The sequence below is a fragment of the Hordeum vulgare genome, chromosome 3H (assembly GCF_904849725.1).
Source record: "Hordeum vulgare subsp. vulgare chromosome 3H, MorexV3_pseudomolecules_assembly, whole genome shotgun sequence".
NCBI lineage: Eukaryota > Viridiplantae > Streptophyta > Magnoliopsida > Poales > Poaceae > Hordeum > Hordeum vulgare.
In genome coordinates this window covers 9,270,830-9,284,620 of record NC_058520.1, presented here as the reverse complement: position 1 = coordinate 9,284,620, position 13,791 = coordinate 9,270,830, and the positions used below count along the sequence as shown (strand labels likewise).

Here is a 13,791-nt window from a genome sequence, read left to right as displayed (position 1 = left end):
GGTGACATTACGACAGTTACCGGTTCATAAGTGACTATCGAGGAAACAGTGGTTGTGTGGACAGGCCAAATTCACTATTTTTACCCTTTTGGCATAGTTTAGCCTAATCTAACCCCGTCTGTGAATTTTTTTCCAACTTGACCCTTTTCCTACCCCATCTGTTGTAGCGGTAGGCCTACACACCCTACCGTCACTTCATGTGACGGTAGGGTTCGGGTCAACACAAACGGCGCCGTCTAACCTCGCTGACGTGGATAAGTGGCTACCATTACAGGGAGTGACGATGGAGTATGGTTTTCTACTGCCTCAATGGGTGACGGTAGGATGTGAAACAGTTAATTCTTTTGTGACGGAATTAACTATCCGTACACCCGACCGCCATCCACTATGACGGTAGGCATACACACCATACCGCCACTCCTTATGGTAGTGGCTACTTATCCACGTCATAATATGGCGATAGGGTGCGTATGCCTACCGCCACATCAGATGATGATAGGAAAAGGATCCGATATTTTTTCCCAAAAGACGGGGTCAGATCAAGCTAAACGATACTAAAAGCGTCACAACAGTGAAATCGTCGGCGTGGACACTCTTGAGCTCTTCAAGCAGTTATAGCAGCTAGGGTCCGGTCGGGCCGGGTAGTCGACGCGCACCTTCACATGATCCACCGGCAACAAGTTGCTCTCGTGTGCGGGAACAGCTTCAGATCGCTGTGTAGTGAAGCACTTGTCTTTGGATGCTTTCTCAGCTGGCCAGCATGCAGTCATGCATGCAGCAACGCTCGCTCATTCAGGCTCGCCCAATGCATGTGGTATAGACTAGAGACTACACACTAGAGAGTACCCTGCCCTGGCCCTGAAGTTGGCCACTTTCCAAGCCACCCAAAACTAAAAGCGCATCTGCCATGCAAGCTGCCAAAATCATGCATTTGCTGCGGTTGGTGCAATGGATGGTGCAGGTGCATAGTCGCCATTGCAAAAAGGCTACATACATAGGAGTACATTACATGGCCGTACGTGGTGGCTTTGCTACATGGCCTCTGATGACGATTTGACTGCATCATGACGCCCCAGCCGGTGCAATCCCATGCAAAGCAGCAGGCAGTGGGCGACACCGGAAGGAACGAGCAACAGTGGCACTGTACCTAGCTAGGCAGCCACGTAGGAGTGCTCCTAGATGATACCCCTAGATGGGCATTGGTAGATTGGCGCCATTGCCCTACGGCCGGCGATGACAAACCCGCCACTGCACTGCGCCCTTCCATCGCCGGCGACTGATTTTTCCCTTTGTTCTCTTCGAAAAAGGTTTCCTCGATCCATGCACGGCACCAGCGCAGAGCGTTGTCGCCTCACCACGCACGATGCCGGGCTCGCTCTCTGACCGCGTTCAAGAAAACATACGCCTGTATGCTCCAGCATAGATGGCATTCCTACGGGAGTGTACCGCTCCAGAAATGACCACTCGATGAGAGACACACGGAGACATTATTCAGAGGTGTGTGTCCTCTCCCCTACTAATCCTGACCCCATGCACACCCACGCATGTGCATGCATGCCAATCTGTTAGCAGAAGACAGCAGGATCATGCACGCATGGACACCAGCATCAGCATGGACACGGAAACGAAAATATCAGTTGCACAAATAAGCATAACTGCATAAGCACTCCGAATAATGCCCTGATATGAGGAAAGAAAAGATCGTCACCTGGAGCTTGAGGTGCAAGCAAGCAAGCAAAGCAAGAGAGGAGACACCATGATGGCCCAAGTGAGAGCCATGCTCTCGGAACGAGAAACACATCCCATCACGTCAAAACCTGGAAAAAGATGGATGGATAGATATAGATAGCTCATAGATATCCTAGATCCAACATCCAAGCACGTACCCTACAAACCCTTTATATAAACCCATCACGTCGACTTGAACACCATGGACATGACTCCAGAAATAAATTCCTGTACTGTATACTACTCCCTCCATTTCATAATATAATGTGTCCTTGTTTTCGTGATCATAAATTAAACCAACAAAATCGATTGTGTTGGGAGCAAAAAATATATCGTTGATTGCTTCCGTGGTAATCAGTCTCTTGATTAAACATATGATCAAAATTAAATCTCAAAAAGTGAAGGCATACTATATTACTCCCTCCGTTTCTAAATATAAGTCTTTTAAGCGATTTCACCAAGGGTCTATATACAGAATAAAATAATTGAATTTATACTTTAAAGTATGTCTATATACATCCGTATGTAGTCCACTAATGAAATCTCTACGAAGACCTATATTTACAAACGGAGGGAGTATTATATAATGGAGAATGTAGGGAGTACATGCCTACGTCTACTTGCCTCGCTTCCGGCAGGCTCCACTGTTTGGTCTTTTCAACAGGACCCTTGCTTGGCTCGCTTGCTTCACTCCCTCTGAGCCTCTGATAGATCTGTTTGGTCACTCCAGCCCTGCACACGCTCAAATCAGAACCACTTTCCTTCCTTGCAAAATTGCTGGGCAAGCAAGAAATCCAGTGAAATGGTAGTACTAAAATTAAAAACGGAGATGCAGAGTGCCCAGAAGCAGCAGCAGATGGATGGATGGAATCTGCAAACCAACCAAGCAACCAAGCGGCGTCAACCACGCAGTAACTACTGCCTGGAAGAGAGATATTTACCTCAGTACGAGCGCCAGGGATGAAGCTTCATGGGTTTGTTACCACTACCAACTACCTCATCCTTCAGTAAACACTTGACAAAATGCATGTGCTTTGCTTGTCCGCCAATAACTGGAGTCTCAACATCACCGGCCGTGAGAGGAAGCTTCTTCACCAGCTCAGTTTGTTAACCAGCTCTCTCATCACTCAGAGCAAAGAAAGGCACGTGCAGCTCAATTCCCACCGGCCGGCCGTCTGATCCGAGACACATGCGCGCCGTGTCTCCATCCAGCCCGTCCATTTCTCTCATCGGGCTGGACAGGAAAGCACAGGCCGAGTGAAAAATGATCCAGATTGCTGGCACATGGGATGAAAGAAAGACATGCACGCACACGTTCATCTCATCTCATTCTCATCTCATCCATCCGGTGAGGTGGCCAGCAGAGTAAGAAGAAGATATCTCGGCTGGGACTCCCAACAGAGAGATGCCAAAAGCACAGCCCTGAAATCCAGCGAAAGAAAGAAATCGTTCACTGTTGGGTGCTGTCAAGGGACCTACTCTACATGCATCCATCAATGCATGTGCATGCATGCATTCTCCCGCCTCTCACTCACTAGCTTTTCCCGCTCACCATCAGCTTTCACCACCCCACACGCACGCACGCACGCACAAGCGGGTGCAGGTGGCGGTAATAAGTGGCACAGTAACATCAAGGCAAAATTGACAAAAATGACCCCTGGGGTGAAAGAACTCACGAAGTGACCCCTCGGAGGAAATATTTCATCGCCTGGCCCTTTTGTGTGGCGCCCGACACCTAGGCGCCACACTACACTGTATGACGCCTAGCCGTTCGGCGCCACACCCCCCGACCACCTGGCAGGGAAGGGCCCACCCCCCAGGTCGTGTGACGCCTAAGCCTCAGGCGTCACACATTGTAATGTGTGGCGCCGAACGCTTAGGCGCCACACATGGACTTAACTGGCCACGGGCCAGCCCCCCTCCCCACCCCCTCCCTCATTGAAACAGAAACTGCAACTGCGGCGGCGGCTGGCTCTTGCCCCCTCCCTAATCCCCTCCCCCATCTCCTTCAGATCTGGTGATTTCTTCCTTGGATTGATCCCCCAAGGTAATCTCCTCCCCCATCCCTTCCCTTTCCCATCCTTCTATCCAAGTGTATTAGGTTTTGGTTGAGTAGATTGATTTTAGTAAATTGATTTGAGTAGGTTCTTAGGATTTGACTAGTTAGGATATGAGTTAGTATATGAGTAGATGAGTAGTAGTAGTTCATATTTGTAGTTAGTATTAGTAGTTAGTATATGAGTATATTCGTAGTAGTAGTTCATATTTGTAGTTAGTATTAATAGTTAGTATTAGTAGTTAGTAGTAGTAGTTAGTACTAGTAGTTAGTATATGAGTATATTAGTAGTAGTAGTTCATATTTGTAGTTAGTATATGAGTATATGAGTAGTAGTAGTTCATATGAGTTCTTAGGATTTGAGTAGTTAGGATATGGTGAATATGAGTTAGTATATGAGTAGATGAGTAATTTGAGTTCTTAGGATTTGAGTAGTTAGGATTTGAGTTCTTAGGATTGTAGGATGGTGTAATTTTTTGAATATGAGTCCTATTTGAATATTAGTTAGTATATGAATAGATGAGTAATTTTTTGAATATTAGTTAGTATATGAGTAGATGAGTAATTTTTTGTGATTTGTAGGATGGTGTGGCTTCTGAATAATGTTTATGACGTTGAACACCGGGCCTATTTCATGTCGGAGAAGAAGATGGTAAGTAGAAATTGTTAGTAGATGAGTAATTTTTTGAAAATGTAATAAGCACTTGATATCTTCTTCTCCTATATGTTTGCACGAGCTTACGCCCTTGAAGATCCGGTCTCATGGGGCATCCTCTGTAATGCAGTACGATGAGCGGTACACCCCATACATCAAGATGACCGGACTCCTTCCATTCGTGCAGCTTGTGAGTCAGTCAACTCCCAATCTGAACGTTGCGGCAGTCACAACACTTATTGATCGTTGGAGGCCGGAGACACATAGTTTTCACCTCCGGACCGGAGAGATGACGGTTACTCTTCAAGATGTTTCCATGATCACCGCTCTTCCGATCGAGGGGAAGCCTCTATGTATGAGCACTGGTTCCGAGGGATGGCGGCAACAAATGGAGGCTCTTATTGGTATGTCGCCTCAGGAGCCGGAGATAGAAGATGGGGGGAAGAAAGATAGAGTCCCGGCCGACGCTCCTTTCACTTGGATTGCCGCCAACTTTGCTCATTATCCTGAGGACGTAGATGACGAGGTGATCCAGAGGTATGCTCGCGTCTACATGTGGTACGACATCTCTAGGACTATCTTTGCTGACGGCACAGGCAAGAATGCTCCATGGATGTGGCTGAAGGCGTTGACTGTTTTCGACAACAAGTTCAGCTGGGGCTCGGCCGCACTGGCTTACTTGTATCGGCAGGTAATAAATTGTTAGTATTAAGTACTCTCTGTTATCTTTTTCTGCTAAACTGATGCATGTTTGTTGTTACTTGTAGTTGGACGATGCCGACAAAGGACGGTGGAGTTGGTGGTTGTATGCTCCTACTTTCAGTATGGAGCTGGGAACGCCTACCTGTTGGACGCCCTAAAAGCTCACAGTGGAATACCTGGGATGACCACGGCAACCCTGTACGGCAACCTACATGGGCTTACAAGTGGGACTTGGTATCGGAGGTGGCAAGCGAAGTGAACCTATTGTACAAGCAATACACCAACGAGATGGATCCGCTTACCCCCGAGCAGGTAAGATGGTTTCAGAGTTGACTTCCAGCTTCTATGTTGTGAGTAAAATGAATTGTGCCTTTCATCTTCTGTTGTCGGTTGAATGGGAGCCATATGGTGTCGGGCCAAACTTTGGTGATGCACACACGTTCGACCTGAATTCACTATGCGTGCAGGAAAGACATCTTTGGCTAATGCGTTGTCCCCTAATATGCAATTGGGCGGTTGAGTTTCATCTCCCGCATCGTGTGATGCGTCAATTTGGGTACTTTAAGCCACACCCGTCGGAGTGGGTGGACACGGACACACAGCTTCACAGGTAACAAAAAAAAAGTACTGATTAGTTTTGTTCTTAGTGTTGAGCGAGCTACTGATGTGTTTTGTTGAAAGCAGGTTGGATAGGAGGAGGCAGCGAAAGATCAAGGATTGGCAGAAGCATCATAAGAGCTATGTCGTTATGTTCGAGCAAAGTGTGCAGGCAGCTTCGAGCATACGACGAACCCAGTACCGCGAGCATTGTCCGCTTGCATTCAGCAACTACTTAAGATGGTTTCAGGCGAGTACTCGTGTCGAGATTTGTCCGCCGGCTTACGAGGAGGACATATTGGAAGAACCCACTGAGTACGATGCACTTGCCCAAAGCCGTTACAACAAGTTAATTCGCAAAGGGTACCAAACTTCCTTCGCCCCTGTTCTCGAAATATGCAAGAACCATTCCCAGTTAACATTGTTCTCTGCCTCAACCAAAGCAAAAGCCAAAGGCATCAACCGGTTATTGGCATCACTTGCTATTGCAACCAACAAAGTGCCCTTGAATTGTCCGGTCAAAAACGTGCCATCGATGGAGATGACAGGACGACAGTGCTGGAAAGCCCTCACACATTGCTCAAATGCCCAAAATGCACGGCCAAATACGCGGACCCTATTTCCATTCAGAATCCTTGTTTTCTCCCCATACGGCTCGACCACATGAACCATGCCGGGGTTAGTGTGGGCAATAGCTCCCAACAACCTAGGTATGCGGTTGTATGCTTCCTCCCAATCACCATACAACATCTTGAATGCGGCTTGCTTTGCTTTCCATGCCTTACCATACTTCACCTCGTAGTGAAAGAGGGCTTTCACAAGGTCTTGTACGCTTTTTATGCTCATTGTAGGAAGAGAGGATATGGAATTGGAAAGCCTATAAGCGATGAACTCGGAGGTTAGTTGTCTATGGCTTTGCGATGATAGGGCACCATCAACCCTCTTGCCTCGACACATGTGAGGCATAGAACTGACAATGTTCCATCCTGGTCCTCCTTTCCATGGTCTTGCACGGACAATCCAAGGACAACCTCTATCCTCACATGCAACCGTGTAACGCAGCTTCATGTTTGAATGAACAACTTTGTGTGGCCTATAATGCATAACAGAATATTCATCCAACCACATCTTCAATTCAAAGAATGTTTCGAACTTTGACCCCGGCAAAATAATATTCTTCCCATGTGTGTCCCGATGAGAAGGTAGCCTAACTCCAAACAATATGCCTTCGCCTCCGTCAACCACGGCTTCATCCGCAAGGCTAAGATCCTCGAACAATGGTGTCCGGTGATCACGCTTTAATACATTCGTGAAAGCTTCAGCCTCCTTTATCGTGAACCCTTCCTCATCAACTTCTTCATCGGGACCCTCATCGTCAGACTCAGAGGCATAGCCACGTGAGTACGGAATGGAATGGTCCATTGTCTCTTGCAAATTATATGTGTCCAAATCACCAAGATTGTTGTCATGAAGAATATTACCATCATCATCGTGCTCATCATTAGCCTCTACCAATGGTTCATGTTCAATGTTGACCTCTTCGTTAGCCTCATAGACACAAGAAAGAGGTTCAATGTTGGGCTCTTCGTTGATGGTTGCAGGAATAGCTTCAACAATCGAAGAGGCAACCCGGTTCAAATCCAACAAGTTAGGAACATTTGTTTTTATGGCAAATAACTCTAGAGCCTTGTCTAGTGATTCGGCCACCGTATCCTTGTATGCAAGCCAACGTTGCTCGGAGTTGACACGCATGGTCTTCCAACGAATGTGCATTCCGAATCCCACATTATGCCTACCATCAAACTCAACTACATCACTAGGGTCCATCCAATTCAAATCCTTTCGGACTTGTTCCAACAATTCACCATAGCTAGAAAACAAATCGAACACCATGTCAAGCTCATCCGGGTCCGGATCAATATTGCCTTTCAAAAAGGCATCCTTGTCCACGTGATGAACAGAAACACATGTTCTTCCCATACCTAAACAACAAAACATAGAACATTTTTTATGAGCAATCATACAATTACAATAACCATAGCCTAACTTCCAAATAACCCTAACCCCATCATAACCCTAACACAACCAAACATCCCTAACCCTAGCCTAACCATAGCCTAACCCTAGCCTAACCCTAAAACAACCATAATGCACACATCCAAACAACCCTAATCCTAAACCCATCATACCCCTTATCCTAACATACAAACAAAACCAACAATATCATATACATCCCGCATTTCATGAAAAACTAGGTTTCCTCAAATTTGGAAAAAAAAAACACAAAAGATTTTCCTTTGGATGAGAATAAGGGGAGAGGTGGGGATTACCTTAGGGGAGTGATTGGACAACAAATGTCCGGTCCAAACCTTCAGATTTGGTGGTTTAGAGAAGGATTTAAGGGGGGGGCAGTGGCTGGGAGAGGGGGCTGGGGGAGGGGAATGGGGAGGGGGTGGGGAGGGGGGCTGACCCGTGGCGAGTTAAGTCCATGTGTGGCGCCTAAGCGTTCGACGCCACACATTACAATGTGTGACGCTTGAGGCTTAGGCGTCACACGACCTGGGGGGTGGGCCCCTCCCTGTCAGGTGGTCGGGGGGTGTGACGCCGAACGGCTAGGCGTCACACAGTGTAGTGTGGCGCCTAGGTGTCGGGCGCCACACAAAAGGGTCAGGCCGGTGAAATATTTCCCCCGAGAGGTCACTCTGTGATTTCTTTCGCCCCAGGGATCATTTTTGTCGACTTTGCCTAACATCAACGCCTCCATCATAGGACTGTGCAGAGGATGAGGAGGAGGAGGACACGGCCAAACAGTGACACGCCTCTTTTACCCGTTGGAGGGGGCAGGCCTGCAGGGGGGGTGCATCAGAGGTTTTAATCGGCAGGATCATCAAAGAGTTTGGGTCGCCGAACCCCACCCCCACTCTGCGCGCGCGCAGCAGCAGCGGCAACAGTGCCGGAACGCCGCGGCAGCAGGCACGGATGACACGTCCATGCTCGCTCCACGGCTCCGGCCACTGCCTTGCCACGCACACGCATTTCACAGGGTGCAGCTCCTCTTGTTGCAGACAGACACGTCCGGCATTCATTTCATCTGTTTGTGGAATGTAAAAAAGATGTTGAGGAGAGAAAAACAACTTGATCAAGAGCAGCAGATGACTAGTGGTAGCAGCAGCAGCAGCCATGAACTCCGGATCCTAGCTCGCTAGCTACACACTACAGACTACACCACCACAGTGGTAGTATCTTCCATGGCGCAGCACGCTTGCGTGGAGTAAGATCTTTGAGCAGCGGCAGCAGCAGGAGCAGACGCTACTGGAGAGTGCAAACTTGGGAGCACCGCAGCAGCAGCAGCAGCAGCAGCAGCTAGGTGAAGTGAAGGGGCCGTCCGTCCGTCGTCACGTCGCTGTTGCCTTTCCTCCTCCCTTTGCCATGCCAGTACATCTACTACTACTGCTGCAATTGCAACCGGCTGCCCTCCTCTGTGCTGCCTCCGTTCCTCCTTGCTTGCGCCTCCATGCAGAGGTATGCATACACAGTGGCTCTCACCAAGCTCGCCGCGCGCCCTGTGCTCCTACTGTTGCGAGGCCGGCATGTGGGCCCAAGTTAGTGATCCGTCGACCCGGTACATTGCCTACTACCTATTGCTTCGGCACCAAAAATGGCAGTCAGTACGTAAGATGGCACATTTTGTGTGCCGAGACGACCTCATTTTCCATTGATCCGTGGTGAATTTGTTGCACACCAAAATCCCTTTAATTTGTTGCCAGAGATTGCAGTGTGATTCAGAAGGAATCGCCATGTGCGTCGCGAAGAATCTGCCGTGAAAACGTTCGCATATGCATGCCATCCCTTCCGGCGAACGTGGCCATTGGGTTCGAAAATATGATCATCACTAATATCCGTACGATATAACGTATTCTGCATTTTGTTACAAATGTTGGACTGGCACTCTAATTAACGGTAGCAGCAGCAGCAGCAGGAGGAGGCAGCATCTAGGCTCCAAAAGTGTGGTTGCTCACCAACTAAACCAGATGTTTCAAGTCCTCTACAACTATCTATGAATAAAAAGTGACACCTTTATGGTACCATGAATCTTTCCCATCCACAACAAAAGAGAAGAAGGGACGACGATAACCGTACATTAGTGGCTGATTAAACTGGCCCCGACCAATTCGGTTTATACTTTACACCAACCATCCCTCAAGCACTGTAAAGTGCCACCCTAATCATAGTAAGTCCACTAACACCGTACCCTAATAATCAAATAACTAACAAAGGCTTGGCACACGGCCGGCCAGCCAGCCAGCCAACTAGTGGTATGTAGCAGACCATCAAGCTGGTACGTAACATGCTGGGCCTGCAACACGTTCTTCACCAGCTAGCAGCAGTAGCAGCAGCAGCCAGTCAGCCACTACTGGAGTGCTTGCATACATGTGTACAACAATACACACCCACGTACCACGGCCATTAGCGCGCCGGACCGTGGTGCCCTTCACAATTTCACGGTGGTACATACTTCATCCGTTTTCTAAATATAAGTTTTTTTCCTAAGATTTAATTATGTACTACATACGAAGCAATGAAATAACCCTCCGTCCAGAAATACTTGTCGTAGGAATGAATGTATCCAGATTTATTTTAGTCCCAGATACATTCATTTCTATCTATTTATACGACAAGAAATTCTGGACAGAAGGAATATATATTTTGAAATATGTTTATTTACATCTGCATATAATTCATAATGCAATATCTAAAAAAAACTTGTGTTTTAAGACGAAGAAAGTACAAACCATATTTTCCAACCCGCCAATTCCAAACTCCGAAGCCTCTTCTCCCCCACTCGGCCGGCCTCTTTAGACAAGCTCCTGGAGAGGCTACAAAAGAAGAGATATTATTTCACCCCACCAGAGACCAGACCACACCATCCTAGCAACGAGACAGCATATAATTTTTACCAGGCGTGTGTGTGTGTGAGAGAGAGAGAGGGAGGGACAAGAGACAATGGGAGAGGCCGTGTGTAACTGTAACTGTAACCGTGCGGTACAAACCTCGCATAATACTCCCTCCGTTCCTAAATATAACACCTTCTAGAGATTACAATATATAGACTACATACAAACCAAAATGAGTGAATCTATACTCTAAAATATGTCTATATAAATCCGTATATAGTTCATAGTATAATCTTTAAAATGTCTTATATTTAGAGACGGAGGGAGTAATATAGATAGATTTTACTAGAGCGGTGGGGGCAGCCATGTGGGAGGGAGGGAGGGGCAGTGAGTGAGATTATAAAAGAAGAGTGGAGGAAGAAGTTGGAGTGGAACCGAACGGCACATTCTTAAATGCAGGGAAGGAGGAGGGGTGGCTTCTTCTCCTCCAGCAACGGTACAAGAGCCAACGCCAGCACCATCACTTCCCCACTCCCCCACTAGCCACTGCCCCTCCCTCCCTGCTTGAGCTTTGGCTCCCGCACACACACACACACACACCATCTCTTCCTCCATCCTCTCCTCACAGAGAAAGCTTGCAAACAGTGGCGGCTCTGCACAAGAGATGACCAAAGACGAGGATTTCAAGCTGGTCAAGATCCAGGTACCTCCCTCTGCCTCTTTCCTTCTTTCTTTTCTCTGTGGTGTGGTGTGTGGATTTGTGGGGAGCTCAACAACTCCTCTTCTTCCTTGGTGCGCTGGTGCTTGAGTTGAGTTGAGAGAGAGAGAGATCATAAACTCTTCTTCTTCTTCTTCTTCTTTCCTGCAGACCCATGTCCTGAGGGTGAACATACACTGCGACGGCTGCAAGCACAAGGTCAAGAAGCTGCTCCAGAAGATCGAAGGTACGTACCACCATCCATCACCTTCCACTCCAATCCTCCTCTGCATCTTCTTTCCCTTGGTTCCTCCCTCCCTCCCTGCCGCACATGCGCCATTCCAGCCAGCGGTCTAAGCTGCTGCTGGTGGCTGCTGCTACTTCTTCTTCTTCTTCTTCTTGTTACACCTCTTTTTATTTTCCTTGACACAAAGAATCTCTTCTGCCTGTTAATAAAGGGCTGGGGCTTTGCCTGCCCACTTGCAACTCAAACTTGGAGCAGCACCCCCACGAGTCTTGCCAAATGCGCTTACACGACAAGAAACCCCTGCTTTTCATGCGTCACTGCCATGCTAATTAAAATGCTCAGGCCAAACCAAGTAAAACTTGAGCTTAGTTGAGAGTTAGTACCAGTAATGAACAGGCCCAAGCTCACCTTCCCCCATGTTGTATGTGGCTGGGGTGATTGCTGTGTCGAATCTCACAAACGGCCGATAGGAAATGACAGATGGATGCACAAGCCAAAACATGCTTCATTGGTCACCAGTACTACTTTGTCGTAATTTTTACCATGGCTCACGAGCAACCTGTGAACCCTCTCCCTCTGCTTCCCTGCGTGTGTGTGGGTGTGTTGTTGTAGGTGTCTACTCGGTGGCCATCGATGTGGACAACCACAAGGTCACGGTGACCGGCAGCGTGGACTCCGAGGCGCTCATCAGGAAGCTCACCAGAGGGGGCAAGCACGCAGAGCTGTGGTCGCATCACAAGGGCGGCAGCAACAACAGCAACCAGGGCCACAAGGGCGGCAACAACAACCAGCAGAAGCAGCAGCAGCAGCAGCAGCAGAAGCAGGCTGTCAATGTAAGCAAGGATGGCGGCGGCGGCAACAAGGGCAATGGCGGCCAGAAGGAGCAGGGCAAGCATGGCGGCGGCGGCGGCGGAATGGGGAGCCTCATGCAGGGCCTCAAGGCCTTCAAGAGCCAGCACGGCAAGCACCAGCTCCCTGACCTGAGCTCGGACGACGACGACGATATGTACGATGATGAGGATGATGAAGACGATGACGAGTTCGACGATGAGTACGAGGACGACCTCCGCTTCCTCGGGGACAAGATGAGCCAGCTCGGCATCCTCAGGCAGCGCGCCGAGGCCGCCGCGGCGGTCAATGCCAAGAACAAGAACGGCAGCAATGCCGCCAATGCCGGCGGCAAGAAAGGTGCCCCGGCAGGGAACAACCACCATCAGAACAACAACCAGAACCAGAAGATGAACATGGGCGCGGCTGCGGCGAATGCCAAGATGGGGAATGGCGCTCAGAAGAACGCCGGCGGCGGCATCGGTGGCCTCATGGGCATGAACCATGGCCTGGGGACGGGCGGTGCTCCTCCTGGCATACAGGCCTACACAGGCGGCGGCTTCAGCCACCCGTCCTCCTACGGCGCCGCCGGCTACGGAGGGCTCCAGCAGCAGCAGCAACAACAGCAGAACGGCAACCTGATGGCGAGCATGCAGGGGTACCACAACAACCCGGCGGCGGCGGCGGCGATGATGAACAACCTGAGGGGCAACATGATGATGCACCAGCCGCAGCCGCAGCCGCAGCCGCAGATGATGTACCACCGGTCACCCCAGATCAGCCCTTACACCGCCTACTACAACCCGTACAGCTACTACTACCAGCAGCCCGGCGGCGGCGGCGCCTCCGCCTACCACCCCGGCGGCGCCGGCACCGGCGACGTCGAGACCATGTTCAGCGACGAGAACACCAAGGGCTGTGCTATCATGTAGGAGGGTTGTAGTTAGCGGTCACAGTGTAGAGCTTGGGTGATGAGGAATGAGCTAGTGGTGATGGGTTGATGCAGTCGTACTACCTTTTTACTAGTATTTTGCTGCCTTAATGTAATGTTTTTCTCCTGTATCAAGAATGAATGGATCATGGGTGTTGTTGACCTGGGATGATGATGATCAAAACTGCAGTGTGTAATTAGTAATTGCATTTGACTGCCTTGTGCTTTGGCCCTGCACTCTGAAGCCATGACCAAACTGTTTGTTTTGTTTAGTGTAATTAATTACCTTTGCTGGGCTGTGTGGTGGTCAGTACTGGGGATGCTGTATCGCTGGCAGAAATTGTCCCACACTCCGTCCTAAGATGATGATGATCATGGCACATGAGTGGAGACGGTGAGCATGCCATGTGAGTAGAATCATAAACACTAACTAGTAAATTAAGTGCAGAGGGCTG

The 13,791-nt window shown here is 49.0% G+C and overlaps 1 protein-coding gene across 1 annotated transcript; it reads left to right on the top strand.

Annotated features, from left to right (window-relative positions):
* The first annotated feature begins 11,055 nt into the window (after positions 1-11,055).
* On the top strand, positions 11,056-13,505 carry LOC123442466 (heavy metal-associated isoprenylated plant protein 32-like). Its single transcript, XM_045118514.1, has 3 exons — positions 11,056-11,336; positions 11,502-11,577; positions 12,190-13,505. The coding sequence occupies exons 1-3, from the start codon at positions 11,298-11,300 to the stop codon at positions 13,335-13,337; spliced, it is 1,263 nt and encodes a 420-aa protein (XP_044974449.1). The 5' UTR covers positions 11,056-11,297; the 3' UTR covers positions 13,338-13,505.
* The last annotated feature ends 286 nt before the right edge of the window (positions 13,506-13,791 follow it).

What these genes read in the sequence shown, in the direction of transcription:
- LOC123442466 (XM_045118514.1), top strand. Translation starts at nt 11,298, where the DNA reads ATGACCAAAGACGAGGATTTCAAGCTGGTCAAGATCCAG. An exon ending in TCAAGCTGGTCAAGATCCAG is followed by an intron (nt 11,337 to 11,501) that starts GTACCTCCCTCT and finishes TCTTTCCTGCAG; the next exon opens with ACCCATGTCCTGAGGGTGAA. An exon ending in GCTGCTCCAGAAGATCGAAG is followed by an intron (nt 11,578 to 12,189) that starts GTACGTACCACC and finishes GTGTTGTTGTAG; the next exon opens with GTGTCTACTCGGTGGCCATC.